Source organism: Rhea pennata, chromosome 4 (assembly GCF_028389875.1).
Source record: "Rhea pennata isolate bPtePen1 chromosome 4, bPtePen1.pri, whole genome shotgun sequence".
Lineage (NCBI taxonomy): Eukaryota > Metazoa > Chordata > Aves > Rheiformes > Rheidae > Rhea > Rhea pennata.
This window is the reverse complement of record NC_084666.1, coordinates 38,841,628-38,860,193: the sequence shown is the minus strand read 5'-3', so window position 1 is coordinate 38,860,193 and position 18,566 is coordinate 38,841,628. Positions and strand designations below refer to the sequence as shown.

Sequence of the window (18,566 nt, the reverse complement as noted above, 5' to 3'; positions counted from 1 at the left end):
TTTGGAAATATGGATGAATATGGTACTCTTGTGAAGTACTATCTCTCAAACATATTGAAGTCCTTGGAAAGCACTGATGAGCATGTGGACAAAAATAATCTAATTAAAATAGTTATTGTGTTTTCAAAAATCACTCAAGGTCTTTTTCAAAGGCTTTTTGAGGATATTAGTCTTCATGAGGTGACAGACATTGCTCTTATGCCCTTTTGCTTTAAAGTTATTTTAATTCTAGGAATAAATAGATAATTTTCACAGTGCAAGGTGATTGGTAGTGAGTTCCCCATGGATCTCTGCTGGTCTTTGCAGTTCAATGATAATTATCTGGCAATAAAATTTTACTTCTGATATAAGATTATTTAGGGTAGTTGTATATAAAGCTGGCTGCAAGGAGTTGCAGAAAAATCACAAAACACTGAATTGTTGAGCAAGAAAATATTTGATGAAATTCTGTGTCAGTCAAATGCAAAATTATCCTTACTACGCGTTCATATTGATGAGCCCTAAATAAATGATTTCCATGCAGGAGGGAGAGTCTAGATTTATTAAAGATAGTTCTCTGAAAACAGCAACACATTCTCAGTAACAATGGAAAAGAAAGGAGAATGCAAATAAATAGAAAAAAAATACAAGTAACAAATATATCCTGAAGTTGAATACTTCAAATGTTCTCCTCAGACCACCTCAGAAGGATATATTAGAGGATAAAAGAGATGTCAAGAAGGCAGTCAAGCTCTCTAAAATTCTGCCATAAAAAAATACATAGATAGGAAAAGACTCTGCAAGTTAGAAAAGAGATGTGATGAGAGAGGGACAGATATAAGTATCTACAAAACTGTGGCGATATATTGGATGTCTGTCTTATCCATTTCTCAAAATGTCACATGGCAATAAAATCAGTAAAATGCTCAATCACTAGATTCAAAACAAATAAAGCACAATTATAGAACATGAAGAATTCATTGCCATAAAATGCTGTAAAGTCCAAAGTATAAACAGTTTCCAAAAATGATTAGAAGAACATACCTCTCTAAATTAATGGTCTATATGTAAGTCCTGGCTTAAGAAGTTCTTAAAGAAGTGATTTGCTAACCACTGTTTGCCAATACCAAGGCAAGGAACATTTTCTAATTTCCTATATAAATCTCAAAAGTTCCACCTTATTTGATTGTTACCAAAGGCTACAGTCTGGACTGTATAGATTTAAAAATATAACATTTCTTCTGTATCATGTACTGAGAATAAAATGAGCCAATTCGTTAACCATGATATTATATCAAACCAGTAGATATATCAATAGAAAATATTAACTGAAATATCAATAGATCAAATTATAACAGGGTTTACTAGTAGTTGTAAGCTGAATAGAAAATGATATTTCTATTAAAAGTGAGAAAAAAGAAGTCCAACCAATTCATGGACTGATATTCCTATATTTTATTTAAGCACTGGGAAAGCAGGCATTAGATAGGAACATTTCTGCAGAAAAGCTACCTCAGGGAAATTAAAGAAGTTCCAAATATTTCTTCATAGCTTTTTTTTTTTTTTTTTTTTTTGGCTGGGTAGACATGACATTGTACTCTGCCAGATTATGCTAGGTGCATGTGAAATCATATGTATAAAAATCATCTATGTATCTATGTTTGAGAAGACAAAAGTGAGACTTTTTTTGTTGAATTCACTTTCAAATAAACAATAAAATGAGAAGCTTCTCTGAGGAAACTGCCAAATTGTCAGATTTAATCCTATCTAAATAGAACAAGTCAAGTCCTTGAACAGAAACTGTGGAAAAGAGAAGGACCTGTCAGTACTACAGTCGCAGATCGATAGACTTATTGCAGCTGCCTGGGTTTGGGAGGGCCACTGTCCGCCGTCACTCTGGAAGGGATGATTGCACAGCAAGAAAAGCTGTACCTTTAGCTTAGATGTTTCCAGGGAACTTCTTTGTGACTGCAACTGCAGTCATTAAATTGAAGTTATTATAAATATGCTTAAGTCTGCTGCAGTCACACCTTCATATTGCTTTGTTATTTACTGACAGACAGGATGCAGGCTGAGGTGGACATCTCCCCCCATTTCATCCATAATTGGTAGAAGCTGTTTGTACATCGTCTTTCCAGAGAGTTTATTGTTATTAGAGCTTCCAAAGGCGACAGCCAGCTCCAGGGTGGCTTCTGGGAATCCGTGACATGCTTAGGTGACTTTTATACTGTGACATGTAGCAGAACTGGGAGGCCAGTCTGGGTGCTTATCCTCATGGGAGCACTCTGTAGAAGGCAGTTAATGTTACTGGGAAAGCGGGAAGTTGTTCATGCTGGCTTTCTGACCTTTTCTGTACCTTTCAGCTCTTTCTAGACATATTTTTCTCTGGTTTTCCTATAACAGTAGGAGATTTGTGAGGGATTACCTTTCACGTAGCAGCATAATTAACAGAGCCACCGTGAGAAACGAAGAATTCATTAATGACGAGCTGGGGCAGAGTCCCCTAACCCTAAATATTTCAGGGGTATTAGTACCAGTGGCTTCACTTCAGATGGCATGTTCAACTAATGGATTTAACAGATTTTGAAAGTAGTAAAGCATGATTATCTGTATTGAGATCAGAGTAAATGTTAATAGCTGACAGTGTATCATGTTTTCAAAGTGCCCTCTACTGAATGTCAAGGGGCAGGTGACAATGTTTTTTAAGCATGATGGAGAAGTGTTTATTGAGTAATGTATGGCTGACGTTTTCTCTTTGAAACAGAATTATATGAAGGAATTCAATATTTAGTTTTATTTGAAATATGGCACTATATTGACTGGATTTTACTACTAGAAAATTTCCTGAGGTGTCAGCAGTAAAAAATCAGGTTATTCTTGTGTTCCTGAAAGAGCTGCAACACAACCTTCATATTTTTATTTGCACAAAGCTATTCTTAAGAGTCAAAATCCTGAACATCTTACTCAAGTCAATGATAATTTTTACATAATTGGGTCCAAATTTGAAAGACAGTGAAGTATTCCTCATATTTTAAGGAGAAAAAGTGGTCTAGGATGTGGGCTATCTAAGTAGCAGAAGCATCTTGATATAGTTTTGATTTACAGGAAATAAAAATACTTTGTAATGGGAACAAAGATTTTACAGTTCTTCATTTGTATTTTCCTCCATAGCTAAATAAATACCACTAGTCTTCTCTTTAGTCTATTCTTTCTATTGAGTGGTTACAGATAGGCAGTATTGCTTATACAAAACCAAAGCACTCAGGTAAAATACATAGTTATGTGTTACCTACCAAGATTAATTATGATCAAAAGATGGTAGTTAAAAATGTTGGTTACATACGAATTTTAGGAGAATAACAAATAAAATGGTTGGGTGGAGGCTGATGAGCTGAGATCTCTTATTAATATTTGTTCTGTTTCTTTAAAACTGTGGATAAATTATAAACTCAAGAAGGCATAAAGTTCCAGTACTTGTACTAGGACTAATAAAACTAGCCAGAAAGTGGCAAAGTCACTTAAGGAGATACCTATTCTTTGTGATAGGTCTGAATCATTTTAGGCAGATTTGCTCAAAATGCATAGCTGTCTAGAAGATTAAGAATGTGCACTTTTTGGAAAAGAACAATGTCAAATTAGGTTTTTGTCTCTTTAAATTTCAACGGTTACAAAACAAGGCCATTGAATTGAGGAAAGTCTCTTGAATTATACATTCAAGAAGCACTATATTGAATCCACTAATCTCTAAACCATCTGCCTGTTCTTCACTGTAACCTCATCAGAAGATTGTGATTGCATGGTGTCCATGACAAGCTCCAAAATCCAATCCCCAAATGAACTACTAAGCTGTAAGCACCTTGTTTTTAAACACGTGTTCATAGGACTTCAGGAGACCCAAAAAGGAAAGAAGAAAAACTACAGTGCTTAGACTTTGCCTGAAGTCTTCTTTTGCCCAGCACAGCTTTACCTTAGAGTGAACTTGCAGTTTACATTCTAAGGAATATAATGTGGGAACAAGTCAAGATAACTTTGAAAAGGAGCAAAAATAATTTCAGAGATGCCACACACAAAAAAGTCATTTTGGAAATAGTGTGTTACATTACTGTGCAAATATTGTTTAATACATAAACTTTCCCTACTCCTCCAGAAGCTCACCACAGCAGTTTTCTTCAGAGTGTTTCTGGGTGGCATTGTCCAAAGGAGTTATTTTGTATAGTCATGGTGAGTATTAATCAACAGTGTCAATTTTTCTAGTGATATGTTTAGATCTCTAGTGCATGTTTTTTTCTTTTTGAAAAATATTAGCACTGCTAACCTATTAAAAGCTATGAACTTTCAGTTGCATTAAATCTTGGATAATAAGTTTATATATATATACAGTATTGACTTTTAAATGTTTACTGATGAGGAAATAATTTGACCAACTACTTGCTGCTTTAGTTATGAATAAGACAAATTTTGTAAAAAAAAAAAAAAAAAAAAAAAAAAAAGAGTATCAGGAACAGCAAATAACCGTGGCTTTAGAAGCGTAACTACTTAAGTTTCTGAGACCTAGTGATATAAAAAAACTAAAAAAATCAGCGTTGAACAAGAACTAAGATGGAAACACCATGATAGATGACTTAGAAGAGGAATGACTGGTTGCTTAAAGGAAAAGCTTCATAGCACATATGGAGAACTGGCTGAATGGTAGAGCTCAGAGGGTTATTATCAATGCTGTAAAGTCTAGTTGGAGGCCTGGAGATAGTGGAGTTCCCCAGGGGTCAGTACAGGGGCCAGTCTTGTTCAGTTTAATTCATCAGTGACCTGGATGAAGGGACAGAGTGTCTCTTCAGCAAGTTTGCTGATGATACCAAGCTGGGAGGAGTGGCTGACACACCCAAGGGCTGTGCTGCTCTTCAGAAAGACCTGAACAGGTTGGAGAGCTGGGCAGAGAGGAACCTCATGAGGTTCAACAAGGGCAAGTGCAGAGTCCTGCACCCAGGGAGGAATAACCCCATGCACTAGTACAGGCTGGGGGCTGACCTTCTGGAGAGCAACTCTGCAGAGAAGGACCTGGGAGTGCTGGTGGATGACAACTTGACCATGAGCCAGCAATGTGCTCTTATGACCAAGAAGGCCAATGGTCTCCTGGGGTGCATTAGGAAGAGCGTTGCCAGTAGGTTGAGGGAGGTGATCCTGCCCCTCTACTCAGCCCTGGGGAGGCCTCATCTTGAGTACTGTGTCCAGTTCTGGGCTCCCCAGTCCAAAAGAGACATGGAGCTACTGGAGAGAGTCCAGCATAGGGCTACGAAGATGGTCAGAGGGCTGGAGCATCTACCTTATGAGGAACGGCTGCGAGAGCTGGGCCTCTTCAGCCTGGGGAAGAGAAGACTGAGGGGGGATCTTATCAGTGTGTACAAGTACCTGAAGGGAGGGTGTCAAGGGGACGGGGACAAACTTTTCGGTGGTGCCCAGCGACAGGACAAGAGGCAATGGGCACAAACTGAAACACAGGAAATTCCCCCTGAATATGAGGAAGAACTTCTTTCCTGTGAGAGTGACAGAGGTGCTTTAGGTGACTCTGTTTGAACAAGAAGGGTGGACTAGATGATCTCCAAAGGTCTCTTCCAACCTCAGCCATTCTGTGATTTGGCCAGCTGTGAAAGTGACAGGAGCAGAGTATGTCACGACTGAAGTTCATGTATAGCAAAGATAGGGAAAGGAAGGTAACATTTTTTCAATAAGAGTATATTTGATTCTTATTTTTTTCCTTTTTTTACAGTTGTTCCAGAAATTGCATTTCTGTGAAAGAAATACAGAATTATGTGACAGGTTAGGTTTGAAGTTACCTTTGAAATTTGGTCTGATCCTTGCATCGTAGCCTGACATCCGACCCATTAGCTTATCCAGGAAATCAGATGGAGACATTGGCATGCTACGAGATCTTGCGCTGTCTGTTTCCTTTGTGGCTACCAAGCTAACAGTAAGAAAAAAACAATCATTAGAAATATTTTTAAAGAAAAATTAAAATTTTCACAATCACTTTATTTAATAGTGAATGAACAAGAAAACAGCAAAGCTAAAATTGTCTTTTTACTCAGCTTATGCTTTAAAAATAGTAATAGCAAAAATAATTTAATTCATTTATATAGAAATAGTAATTTCTTTTTATATCTTTTTAAACATTTTTGCTAAGCTGCATGTTGATAGGATGGTGTTACTTCCTCAAGACTTCTGGATATTAATACACTTTCAGTCATCAGTAATTGATACTTTATACAGAATTGCAGAAATAAAAAGTTCCATCATCTACACTAATAGCTGTGCGTGTGGAACATCATAACTTGAGTCAGCTCTAAGACTGGTCTGTTTAACTGAGTGTGATGTAATAGCAGCCTATGTTATAAAAAATAATCTTTTATAGAATAGTACTACCAGTACCATTTTTTTGTTTCAGTGAATGTTTGATGGTGATATTTATACATATGATACCAAAGAGTTTCTTGGCAAATTGCATTCTTTAACATTATCTTTGAAGTTCATTTTCCACTAAGACAAAAATGACCACTATGGTGGAAAAAAAAAAACTTCTGGAGGAACTATCTCTGGGCAAAATTTTCATCTCAGGGCCACATGGCAAATGTCATCTCATATAGCCTCCTCGCCACACATATGCAGAACTCCTACTGACATTCTAAAGTGTGTTCTGCACATGTCAAGAGAGAAGAATATCAGCACTGAGATCAACCGTGTGGATCCTAAGAAAAAGGTCTTGTAGAAAAAGCCTGTTGTTGTAGAATTCTTACTTGAGTGCTGGGCAATGCATTGAAAAATGAACACAGTTAATAACTGTATATATATGCAATAGTGCAAGTAACATCGTATTCCACTGTGCAACTAAAACCATTAATGCTTTTAAGAGCTGGAGAAAAGCTAGAACTTTTCGTTATTTTGATATCTAGTCAAAATCTATTGCAGAAAGATGCAGATCTCTTTTACTTACCTGATTTTAAGACAATTGTTTCCTACTAATGCCAATTAATTATTTCAGAAGTATTTAAATATGCCCTCATTTAGAGTTACACATAGGAAAGAATGCAAAAGCCGTAGGAATTTTCTAAATCATTAAAAACTTGCACCGAATTTTGCTAATTAACAATAGATAATTTCTGTTCATTTCTGTTCAGAAATGAAAAAATTCTGTAGATATATGTTTGTATGCACACACCATGTTAATGCAGACTGAGAATGCTATTTTTTTCTCCAAAAACTGCAGCAGATGTTTTCATTTCAAATTCTTGTTGATACATATGTGTGTTGGATGGTTACATGGCTACATAGCTACATGTTGTCAGTCATCTAAATAAATGTTTTCAGCCATTAAAATTAATTTTTTAGTTACATGGGTTACTCAGGACATGAAAGTTACTGTTTTATGGCAACTTCTATTTAGAAGGTACATTAAAAAATCTATCTTCAAATTGGAATTTGGATTTAATATCTTAAACCATAAAAAATATTTTTTTGGAAGGGAGGCTTTCATACTAACTGTTGCTTGCAACAAGCATGGGGGACTTGCACATATTGACATAGAAACCTCTGTTTTGGTCAGCAATAAAGTACTTTAATTGTAATATTAACTAAACCTAGAAAGTTAAAGAATACATTTATCCCTCTGGTTGCTTACCTAGTGTTTATTCTATTCTTTGGGATGTTGATTGCATATTTTTAATTTTTTTGTAAAACTTTGATGTCTGGTTTCTGTAAAGATGCTGCTTTAGTGTTGTTTATTAGCTAACCTAGTTCTTTATTTCTTTCTATGGCTGGATAAGGTTTTTATCTCTGATAAAATAAGCACTCAACATATTCCTTTCCTAGTGCAATTTAAATTTACAGGGATGGGTTTTGTTCCTGCTGGCCTCTGACATTGTTTTCATCAAATCTTTTAAACAGGTCTGCTTCATTGCTGTCTTACAACTCGGAGTCATTTGTATTTCTGTAAAAGGTTATACATGGTTATAAAGCAAACAAAAACGAGAAAACCCAATTACACCTACTTCACTGCACTTTATCTCTTTGCAAGGCTATGGAGAATCAAGTACCTGTACACACACCGACATATAAATAGATATTTATAGGTGTAGAGACATATATATAGACATGCTTAGCTATTTCTTTTATACTGGTAGACCTGTCAGCTTCCACATTGATCACTTTCTCTGAATGGAAAATTTGTTTTTCACTTCTCTTAACTTCTTCTAGAATCTTTATGTAATTGCAGTTGTTGTTGTTGTTATTGTTTTTAAAGGCTGCCATGGACTACAGTGTTTTAAAATTAAGGTTATTAGATGTTAGCATTAGCTAATGCTGAGTAAGAAAAAAATAATTGTTGTTAGGACCACTGATTTTCCCAAGGTAGTTTTTGCCTTTTTGTGACATCATGGCATTGTTGATAGATATTTAATATAATTATTTTAGATATTATTTAGATTATTTAGATATTATTTAGATATTTAATATAATTATTTATTAATATACATATTAAATATTAAATATTTAATATAATTAGTCAGCTTAAGTTTAAGAATAGCTTGAATAATTTCATTGCCAGCTTCTGAAAAAAGTATATTCAGGGTAATTAATACTTTTTGTATAATCAAGTTTATTCTAGAAATCTCAGCCATAATTTGTAACTAAAACTTTCTTCAAAGAAAATTTTCCTTTGGTGTTCCTGCGTAAAAGCTGGTTGTGCATTGCAGATTTCTACCCTTTCAAATTCTCTTTAGTGGAAAACATGTATTTCAAGAAGCTGTTGGGTAAATATTTTTTTCATCTATCTGAGCTGACTTGTGGAATACTCTTCTAACTAAAAAGGACCAAAACTTGGTGGTATAGTCAACCTTCAGTATGGAGGTGGATTTTAGGAAGGCCTACCTGGCAAAGTACTGGTCTTTTGTATACAAATTATCATCAAAATTGATTCCACATAATAAAGATTTTTCAGTTTTATTGTACATTACCTCTGAAAGGTAAGGCTGGGCTAGGTGCCCAAGGTTGCACTGCTTCATGAAGTATGACGTTAGCTTCTTTTAGTGTTAATGGGAGTTCATAGAATCATAGAATGGTGAGGTTGGAAGGGACCTCTGAAGATCATCTAGTCCAACCTTCAGTGTAGCCCATACGGGGATTGAACCCGCGACCTTGCATTAGCAGCACCACGCTCTAACCAGCTGAGCTGAACCTAACCCCCACGTTCTGCATATAACCTTTCTTTTCACTGCACACAACTGATGTATTATTCCAAGAACAGTTTTCTGCACATCTGGAGGGAATCTACTGTGACCTGTTGCATTTTTTTAAGAATTTTGTGCATGTGTTTTCCTATAATTTAGTGTCATCAAAACTTATATCCTGTGGTGCATTCGAAAGTAAACTACACCAAACAAAGCTGCAATTAATTATGCAGCTTTAAATTACCAAGAAGGAAAACTGTACACAGTTGTTCATAGGCAAAGTCAGCGAGGATTTCCCATTGCCTAAATTTTTTACTGGAGAGAAACTGTAACTTCCCAGTCTTCTGGTCTATTCATATTTCACCAGGAAAAGCTGTCAACAAGGGTGCTAGCTACCATAGTGCTTTTGTATTGTGGCTATCCTGTGAGTTATTGGTAAATATTACTATCAGTTAAAAGGATTTAAATCATTTTCAAATTTCAGACTCAAACCAGTACTTTATTTCTTTTTCTCAAACATTTTAAACCTAGTTAAATTAAACATGCTTAACAATCGAAAAGAAATTTATTAATTAAAGTAGTGGACAAAAAGCGACAAAAAAAATTCCATTTTTTCTGTTGTCAAACAATGTATTCAAAAAATTGTTTATAAGCAGCTCTATTTAGACCATCAAAAGCTAGAAATGAAAATTTTTATTCAAGATAGCCTGTCATATAGAAAGAGGCATTGACAGAAAATTAGAATCACCAGGACTATAATTACTGTTGTCCTTTGATTATTCTGCCTGTTAAATTGCTGCTCGCCTAAAACCTGAAGAGGAATGAGCTTTGCCTCATGCCTTGCAAGTCATCAAGTTGTAATTTAATGGACAGAAATAAGAAAACTTCCTGATGTCACAGGCCTGTAACAGTGCATGGCCAAAAGTTATACTTGAGCCAGGAACTGTCAGCTCAAGCTGAGGACATTTACAGTGGGATGTCCTAGAAATTAAGAAAACACCTTGCCTAGCCAAGACACAGACTTCTGTAGAATATACCCACATTTTAAATTCTAGCCAAAAAGTTTTTGTAGGGAGCTGTAGTAAAGACGATATTCAACATTGTCATCTGTGATCTAGAAATAAAATATAAAGTCATTGGTGCTTCAAACTTAAGAATCACAAAAAATTGAGAGAGGTATAAATCCTGACGAGGGCAAGGAAGTAATCCAGTCTTTGAAATTAAGTCCATCTAAGCAGAATAGTCTAAAACAGAGAGAATAAGAATACTTACAGATATATGAATTGGGAATACGAGCCACAGCTACAGAGTGGGAGACTGTACCTAGGAAAGGAGTGAGTCTGGAAAGGGATTCAGAATTCGTGTTGAACAGCTCAGCACTGCTGTGGTGAAGTTTTCACTGCACTACAGCGTCATGCAAGAGTATGGAAAGACTGTGGGAGTGAGTAGGAGCGTGAAGGTCACTTTATTATTTTATATGCTATTAATGAAACAAGCTCTGGGACATTGCATCAAATTCTGTGTCCAAGTTTTAAAAAGAACATTAAAGCATTAGGAAAGGTGCTGAACAAAGCCACTAAAGTATGATCTGAGAGCTCGGGAAATTTCCTTACAGTAACAAAGAGCCCAACCTGCTTAGCTATTAAAAGGAAGACTGAAAAGTAACATGATTGAAGTGTATAAATACCTCAAAGGGTGGAAAGTACTGGACATTTAATCTAAAGAAGAAAGGTGAAAGAATAATCAATGAGATACAGACAAATTCAAATAGGAATTTAGGCACACGGTTTTAATAATAAAGGTAACTTAATAGAAGAAACTGTACCAGTCAAGACAGTATGACTTTCTAGAACAAACAATTTAACCAAATACAAAGTGTTTCATATATGGGTAGCTTGGTGAAAACCTATAAAAAGCAGGGTAAATTAGGAGTAGATGTTACAGATCTCATGCCAAAATCTTCAGACTGCCAAGAGGCAAAAGGCACATTCTGGACTTGCAGAGCATAAGGAAGGGAAGTAATAGAAGAAGTTGAAAAGTGATATATTGGTATATTCCCAGAGATATTCTGCCCTGGGGCTGGGTTGCAGACTTTCAAGTACCGGTAAAGTAACCTGTAACCTGAGTTGCATGTTACAAGTGGTAATGTTGGTCCATTTTGCTCAGTTCCTTTCATTATTGGATATTTGGCTTGCTCTGCAGTTCTTGTACCAGTTCCACCTCCCTGCTTAACACAGAATTAAGCCCCAGAATGGAAACTGTACTTGAGCTGCTAACAAACTACAGCCAGTGCAAAAATCAGTACTTTCCCAGTTCAGGGAAAGAATGAGCTAATGTGCTACCTATGGCATGTACCTGCAAAGAAGAAAGAAATTTAAGCTAAATGATAACTTTGGCATCTAAATGATAACATTGTCATAAAAACAAATGGATGGAAAGTGGCCAAGAATAAATTTAGATTGTAAATTAAAAGGTTTGCAACCGTTGAAACACTTCAGAAATAGTCTAGCCCTGAGAGTAGGGATACAAAATCCCTCCCTGTTTCAAGGTGAAACTTGATAAAGATATTATGATGTTATGAGAGGTCTGACTATGTTTGCAGGCAATGGATTCAGTTTTCTTTTAATCTCTGTGGTGAGGACGTTTGTGCTACTGTTGTTTTTTTAATATGATTACGATTTCAGAACTAGAAAAAAATATATAGTCAGGATAACTATGTAGCAAGAGCACCCACCACCTACACACTTTAAATGGGAGATCTCATCTAGCAGCACTGGTAATTCAGTTTGCAAGAAAAAACAGCTGTCATGAATTTTACCAATGTAAAATTCTGTATAAAGTAGGCACGTTGGTAAAAAGGAAACCTAACTCTTTTCCTTTCCTCCAAAAGAAGTGATTGAAGAAGAACTCTTCAAAGGGAATTTCATAACCTCCACAAACAAGTGTGTTTTCTTTTCTAAGATTTTAGAGCCACAAAAGTCAGAAACTATTTCCGTGTGTTTTCTGAAGAACGACTGCATGCGTACTCTCGAGTTTTCATTTGCTGTCTGTTGCAAAATAGTGCCTGTTTTTTTGAAAGTGCAAATAAAGGAGAGGGACTCTACAAATGAAGATGTTTTATATGTATGTTTTTTCTTTAAAGTCATGTTTTGGAAAGTCATTTCAATGATACTGACTTTCAGATTTTCATGTCACTGTTGTGTTACTGAAAGTACCGATTTTCACTGATTTCTCCCATCAAATATTATGATAGAGTCAAAACTTTTTGAACTTTTCATCTTCAAGTTTTTTTTTTTTTTAATCACTTTCAGTATGTTGTTTCATCTCTTAAAATTGTAACCAATTATTTGAGAATATTGAAGAAAAGAGGTAGTGGGCTACTGAGAATATTAATATAAGAATGCTTATAAGGAAGAAATTCTATCTCACACAGTCCACTGACTCCTCCCAGTTTGTTGCTGGTACAGGAGGATGACAGAGATGAAAAATGAGTATAGTGTGCTGTAATGATCTTTTCTGCTAGACACTTACTACAGAGATGTTACCAAGTATAAGTTAGAGCAGTGCCATAGTTTATCCAAGTTATTTTGAGTGTTATCTGCAAGGTCTCACTAATTTAATGTTGAAAACATTTGATATAAATTACCTTTGACTTAGATAGTATGTTCATTTTCTTCCTTCCACAGGTAGACTACCTATATATTTTACCTTGAAAATTTTACGTTAATATCATTGTTGAAAGTCAAGTTTCTGTCATCTTTGGCTTGGTGAACTTTCTCATATGATAATAATTCTTTCTTTCCATCAGCACTTCAAATACAGACCATTCAGATGGTCTGATACAAAATAAAATTTTGTATTTTATCTTAAAATGAATGCTACAGTGCCGTTTTATGATGCTTTTCATGCATTGCAATGGTCCAGTAGTGCTTTTATTTCATTATTTAGCTTATTCTCTGAGACAGCAAGTGTGGCTAAACCCCTGGAGCAATCAGATCTTGTGTTTGTGGTACTATCCAGCTGATGTTTGAATCCTTTTAATGCATGTTACATTAAAAAGCTTTACAGGGCAGCTCAAGGAAATTAATTACGCACTCGTAAGGAAAGCATAAACTGCAGCCAGCCGTTATGTGCTCTGCTGCATCTCACAAACAGCAATATGCAAAAGCATTTCAGCAAATTAATCTGCATTGGTACTTATTCACTGGTTCACCTCATGAGTATAATAATGGCTAGGTGATTTAATCTCAGGACTACTTCCCTTGATTCTGTAGCTGTGAGTAATGCTGTAAATGGTGATAGAATTTGTTATTTTTAAAATAAGAATTTTTCAGTATGACTGTTTAATTAACAAAGCCTGCTAAACTAAAATGATCTTCAAAAACCTGGTGCCCGATCATCTGAAAATACTTTAACACTGTGTTTTGAAAATTACAGCAGTAAGATTCAGTGATATGAGAACAGTCTTTAGACTCTGCTCTGTATAATTTATACCCATTAATAGAAAGTATTTGGTAAGATTAATGTGAAAAGTGAACATTGTATTTTAAATGATCAGAAGCGTAAGATTTTTTTCTAAAGGGAATTAAACTAATTATCTCATTATCTGCAAATTAAAGTAGATAAAGTACTAAATAGATCTGAATTCAGAGTATGTAAAAATTGCAAATATTATTCCAAGATTGAGCCTGCCAAACCTGCCAAAAATACCAAGCTTTTGGACAGTTTGTCATTAAAATGCATTTGCTCAGTCAAGTAGCATGACACTAATGCTCTTCTGAGGTGTTTAAGCTGGTTACCTTAAACAGCTGTGTCAGAAGAGAAATGTATTTCACTGTTTTTGATTTGAATAAACAAGTTTAACTTCTGAAAGATTTACTGATGATGCAAACAATGTGGAATGGAGCTCAGGAGAGGCACAAATGTGTTCAAAGCAAATATTTTTTAAAAAATCAAAATTTCAAGCAAAATTTTAAAGTAAACTCTACTGAAAATTAAAATCCCTCAGAGTAAATGCAAGACAAATGGCCTGCCCTTATTAGAGGCTGTTTGCCAGCAGCCTGTGCTGATGAACAGCCTCTGCTATTGATTAATAAAAAGTCAAAGTTGTTTTGGAAAGCTAGGAGCCGTGTCAGAGGATTACAGTTGCACGGATCTAGTCCTGGAAGCGACCCACAGACTCTGCTGTCACTGCAGTCCATTGCAGCTCACACAGAAAGAGTAAGACAAGACTCAGAATTAGGGTCTTTGTGTGAAACACTTTTGGATGAATCACTCTCTTTTCACTAGCCGTATTGTGAACCCCGGGCAACTAACCAGGTTACCTGAATTAGGTAACCTGACCCTTTTCTATAGTTCAAGGTTTATGCTAAGAGAAGACAGATTCTCTTCTCCCAACTCCTCCTTTCTATTCCAGCACTAAAATAATTCTTCTTGAGCTTTCTTGGTGAATGAATTAATTTCAGCCTGGGGAATCAAAAAAAGAAAAATGAGTTTACACTGGTGAAAGAATAAATAAAGGAAGAGGGTAAAATGTACTAAACCTCAACAATGCCAAATGAAGGAGAAAGATTAAATTTGCAGTGACTCAAAAATGACTGAGATTCCAGCTGTCTTTCCCACAGTAATGTATTGCTCACTAATTAAAGATAAAATTTCTTTTGTTTTTTCTTATTCGTAAAGTCATCAGTACCTAATGCAATGAAAATGCAGATTTTCATATCCTACGATGTTTTAGATGATGATTTCATTAGTTCAGAGACAAACACAGAATTCTTAACTAACATTTGTCAGAGAAAAGACTGTCAGTTCGACAGCAGAAGCAGAAGCGTTTTATTGCCAATAAGATTTTGAAGAGCTGTTTTCTAACAAAACTCCTCGGGAGAATTTTAAACATTTATTGTGACAGGTTAGGTTTCTTCACTGATTTTTCATACTCTTTGATTTTTCTAGTGACCCTCTTATCCTCTTATTTTTAAGAAGTTCAATAACTCAGATTAATTTTTGATGTAATGCCAGAGAGATAGGTAGGATTGAGTCAGAGATTAGAGATGTTTTGGACAAAGGGCAAATCTTTACATGCAACAAACAGTAAATTGCCAATTTAAGATCAGTAATTGTCTATTCTTTATTATTTTAGTGGTTAGAAAGGAGAACTGCATAAAAAATATATGGGATTGCATTTCAATGCAGCTAATAAAAATGGTTGTTCCTTCAGATTTAGATTTCGTTTTTTCATTTTTCTGTTTCATTCTGTTTAATACAGCATTTTAGTGCTCTTAGGTTAGGCAATGGATTAATTACCTTCATTTTGTTATGATGTTGCTGATTAGTTTGTAGCATAATATTCTTTTCTCTATTTTTCAATACAGGTAAGAGTTGCTTCAGCCCCACAGACTTTCTTCAGCTCTGTTTGCAATGAAAGTAAGCTGATATAATATCCATAAGCATATTTACTTTAGGTACTGCAGTTTGAAAAAGCTTTGAATCACTGTAGTATGCTTCAGCTTTTTCTAATAGAGACGCAGACTAGTGAATAATGGGTTTTAAAGTCTTTTAAAGTCACTGACCTGATCCTCATTCTACCGATCAAAGGGCTTTATATTCTAAACCAGGCTTAAATTTCTACATAATTGATGGTGTTTGTGATTGTGTATGTATATGTATGCACAATGCTTTTTTTCTCCTTTGGAAAAAAATTTCTTAGGATAAAGAAAAAAACTGATTGTCAGCATTTTTCATAAACATACAGACATGGCTTTCCACTTTAATTAGATGTGGATTCATTAAACTACAGATTGTCTCTCTAATTTCATTTTCGTCTGTATGACAAATTTATTATTGCCAAATCTAGCCATGCAACGTTTGAATCTTCTTAAGATATTTTATGAATTCTGGCTCTAATCTTTGTTCATAATTTTCTCAGAACTGCCTCGTATCTGAATAGTCTCTTTATGCCTGTTGTGTACTTGATTTTCATAATTGCTTTAAATTCAGGTCTTAGTGTCTTATAGTTTCTTAATATTTCTCTACTGACATTTTGGGGAAAAAGCTATCCCAGAGAGGTGAAAAAGGAGCAGAAGAATGTTTCAAATATTCAAATTCAGACAGTTTATATTTTTCAACCTTTACCCTCAGTAATGAGCAAAACCTTATTATTGCATTGTTAAATCAAGACTCTTCCAGAGACTGACGGTGTTAGATTTCTGTCAACTTTTATTTTGAATTAAAGGTAATCTGAACTTCCCAAAATTCAAATAACTGGGTTTTTCTTAGACAGATAATACTCAACTGAAGTGAATGGAATTTCTTTGAAAATAGAAATCACAAATCCCCAATTTATCATAGTTTGAACTTGCATTACTATCTCACTATAAAGACTATTTTTCATATTAACTAATATGCATATTAACTAAACAATAGAGAGAAGTTGGTGGTGTAACGGATAGTTTCAGGAACCTCTAAATAAAATAATTTTACAGTATTATCTTTTGTAACACAAGATATCCTAGCATGGATGCTTGTCAGAGCTGAACAGTTACATTTGGTTTTATGATTAATGCACGATTCCTCTAATTGATTGAATATGTTCAGGAACTGACTGGTGTCTTTCACCACCATAATGAAGAATAATTCAACTGATATCAATAAGACAACACTAATATGAAAGGAGAATTGACTGAAATTATACTTTTGCCTGGATAAGGTCTATAAACCCTTTTTTCCCCCCAAAAAAAACTCTTTCCAAATCTAAGAACAGACTGTGAGTATCAAGAAGAATTTTACAGATTATAATTGCTTGGTTGAGCCTGTATTTTGATTGTGTCTCAAAATGTCCTCTAACTCATGCAGCTGCAAATTGCTAGTTTTACAAGTTCTAATTTACTGTTTAGATTTTTAACTATTGCTGTGCCATTGCCCCATAAGCTTACTCTGCATCTACTGGGTTCTGTAGTGTCATTCAGTATAATCAGGAACGACACCCATCGAGGTGTGTGTTGCAGAAAAAGGATACGTGTGATAATCATCAGTAATGACCATTTACAACTGCATAGGCATACTACTGTTCCTCCCTTTGCTCTGCTTTGCTTTAAAAATCTACCTTTATGAGTTGAAAACCATAAATGAAACTGAAAACATTTGGGAATTTGCAGGATTTTTTCATGTTTTCCTTCTCAAACAATTCTTTTTCCAACCCACAAGAAACCTTATAGAAAATCCTATAATAGAATTAAAGCACAGGGCTTTATCAAACTTAGAAAAATTCAGCTCTTAACTAATGCTGTAGGGCCTGTGAAAACTAAAGCATAATTCAACTAAACACTATTCCGTTTGCCTTAGGGAAGTTCTGCTTGTATTTGTACAACAGTGTTGTCCTATATCTTCTGTGAGCATGTCAGATAGCTGTTTAGAAGATGACACTTTTTTCCAATATAAGTTTGATAGGATATAAGTTAGAGGAAAGCTGAATATAGTTTGGAGAGTCACTCACCTTAAGATAAAATATTTCAACAGCAACATCAGCCTAGACAAATTAAGACTTACCAGTAAATATAACTCAGGGCTATATAAAGTTCTTTCCCAAAATACTGTTCATGAAATTGTTCATTTTGATTAGCCAGCTAACTATAGAGTAATATTATGTTATTACTATTAAGAATTTTCGAATGAGGAAAAATATTTATAGTTGGAGAATGTTTAAATACAGTTTTGCAGAAGCATATCTGTTTCAATGCAGTTTTAAGGAAAAGTAGGCAGGCTTGTGTGGGATCTTGTCTGGTGTTTGTATGCACTCAGCATCGGTCAGTTTTCTAGTGCTGCTCTGGAACTGCACATGAAGGATCTTTAAAAGTGTCGAAGGTGGGGTCTCAGGTTCTAGTCTTCAAAAATGTCTTTGAACATCTCTCCCACAGCATTGGCAAAGATTCTTCCTGCTTTTCACAACTTAAAATTCACGGTATGCATTGGAAAAGCAACAAAACCGTTTCAGAATTTTGGAATTTTCTATGAAACAGTAATGTTGATGTTCAGTCAGGTGTGTGAATGTATGTGCACTACATGAATGAAGTAGCTTTTTTCCTTTTTCTTAATTATACGCAGAATCAACACTACAGTCCTCCAGTATACAATGTTCAAGGCGACAACAGGGTTGAACTTAAGGGTGATGCTCAGAGTGGCAGGATTCATGCCACAAAATGACAGAATCTAGTGTTTCCAATGCATGCACTGAAGCATATTCCTTACTGAATAAGTCAGAGAAAATAACGTGAAGGTTAAAAAACACTGCTATTAGCCTTTCATATTTCCACCAAAATTATCTTGGTCCACTATGCGTACACAGACAGTGGTGGCTCTTTCACACACAGAAAGTGG

At 35.2% G+C, this 18,566-nt stretch overlaps 1 protein-coding gene across 2 annotated transcripts in view; it reads right to left on the bottom strand.

The window, feature by feature from the left end:
- The window catches only part of GLRA3 (glycine receptor alpha 3), a 92,345-nt gene that overhangs the window by 64,890 nt on the left and 8,889 nt on the right, over positions 1-18,566 (bottom strand). The window contains exon 2 of one of the 2 annotated variants that reach the window (XM_062574674.1): positions 5,811-5,938. In XM_062574674.1, the coding sequence (XP_062430658.1) occupies positions 5,811-5,938 (128 nt within the window). Of the gene's footprint in view, positions 1-5,810; positions 5,939-18,566 lie in introns of those variants that run through there. The other variant, XM_062574675.1, reaches the window with a different exon arrangement.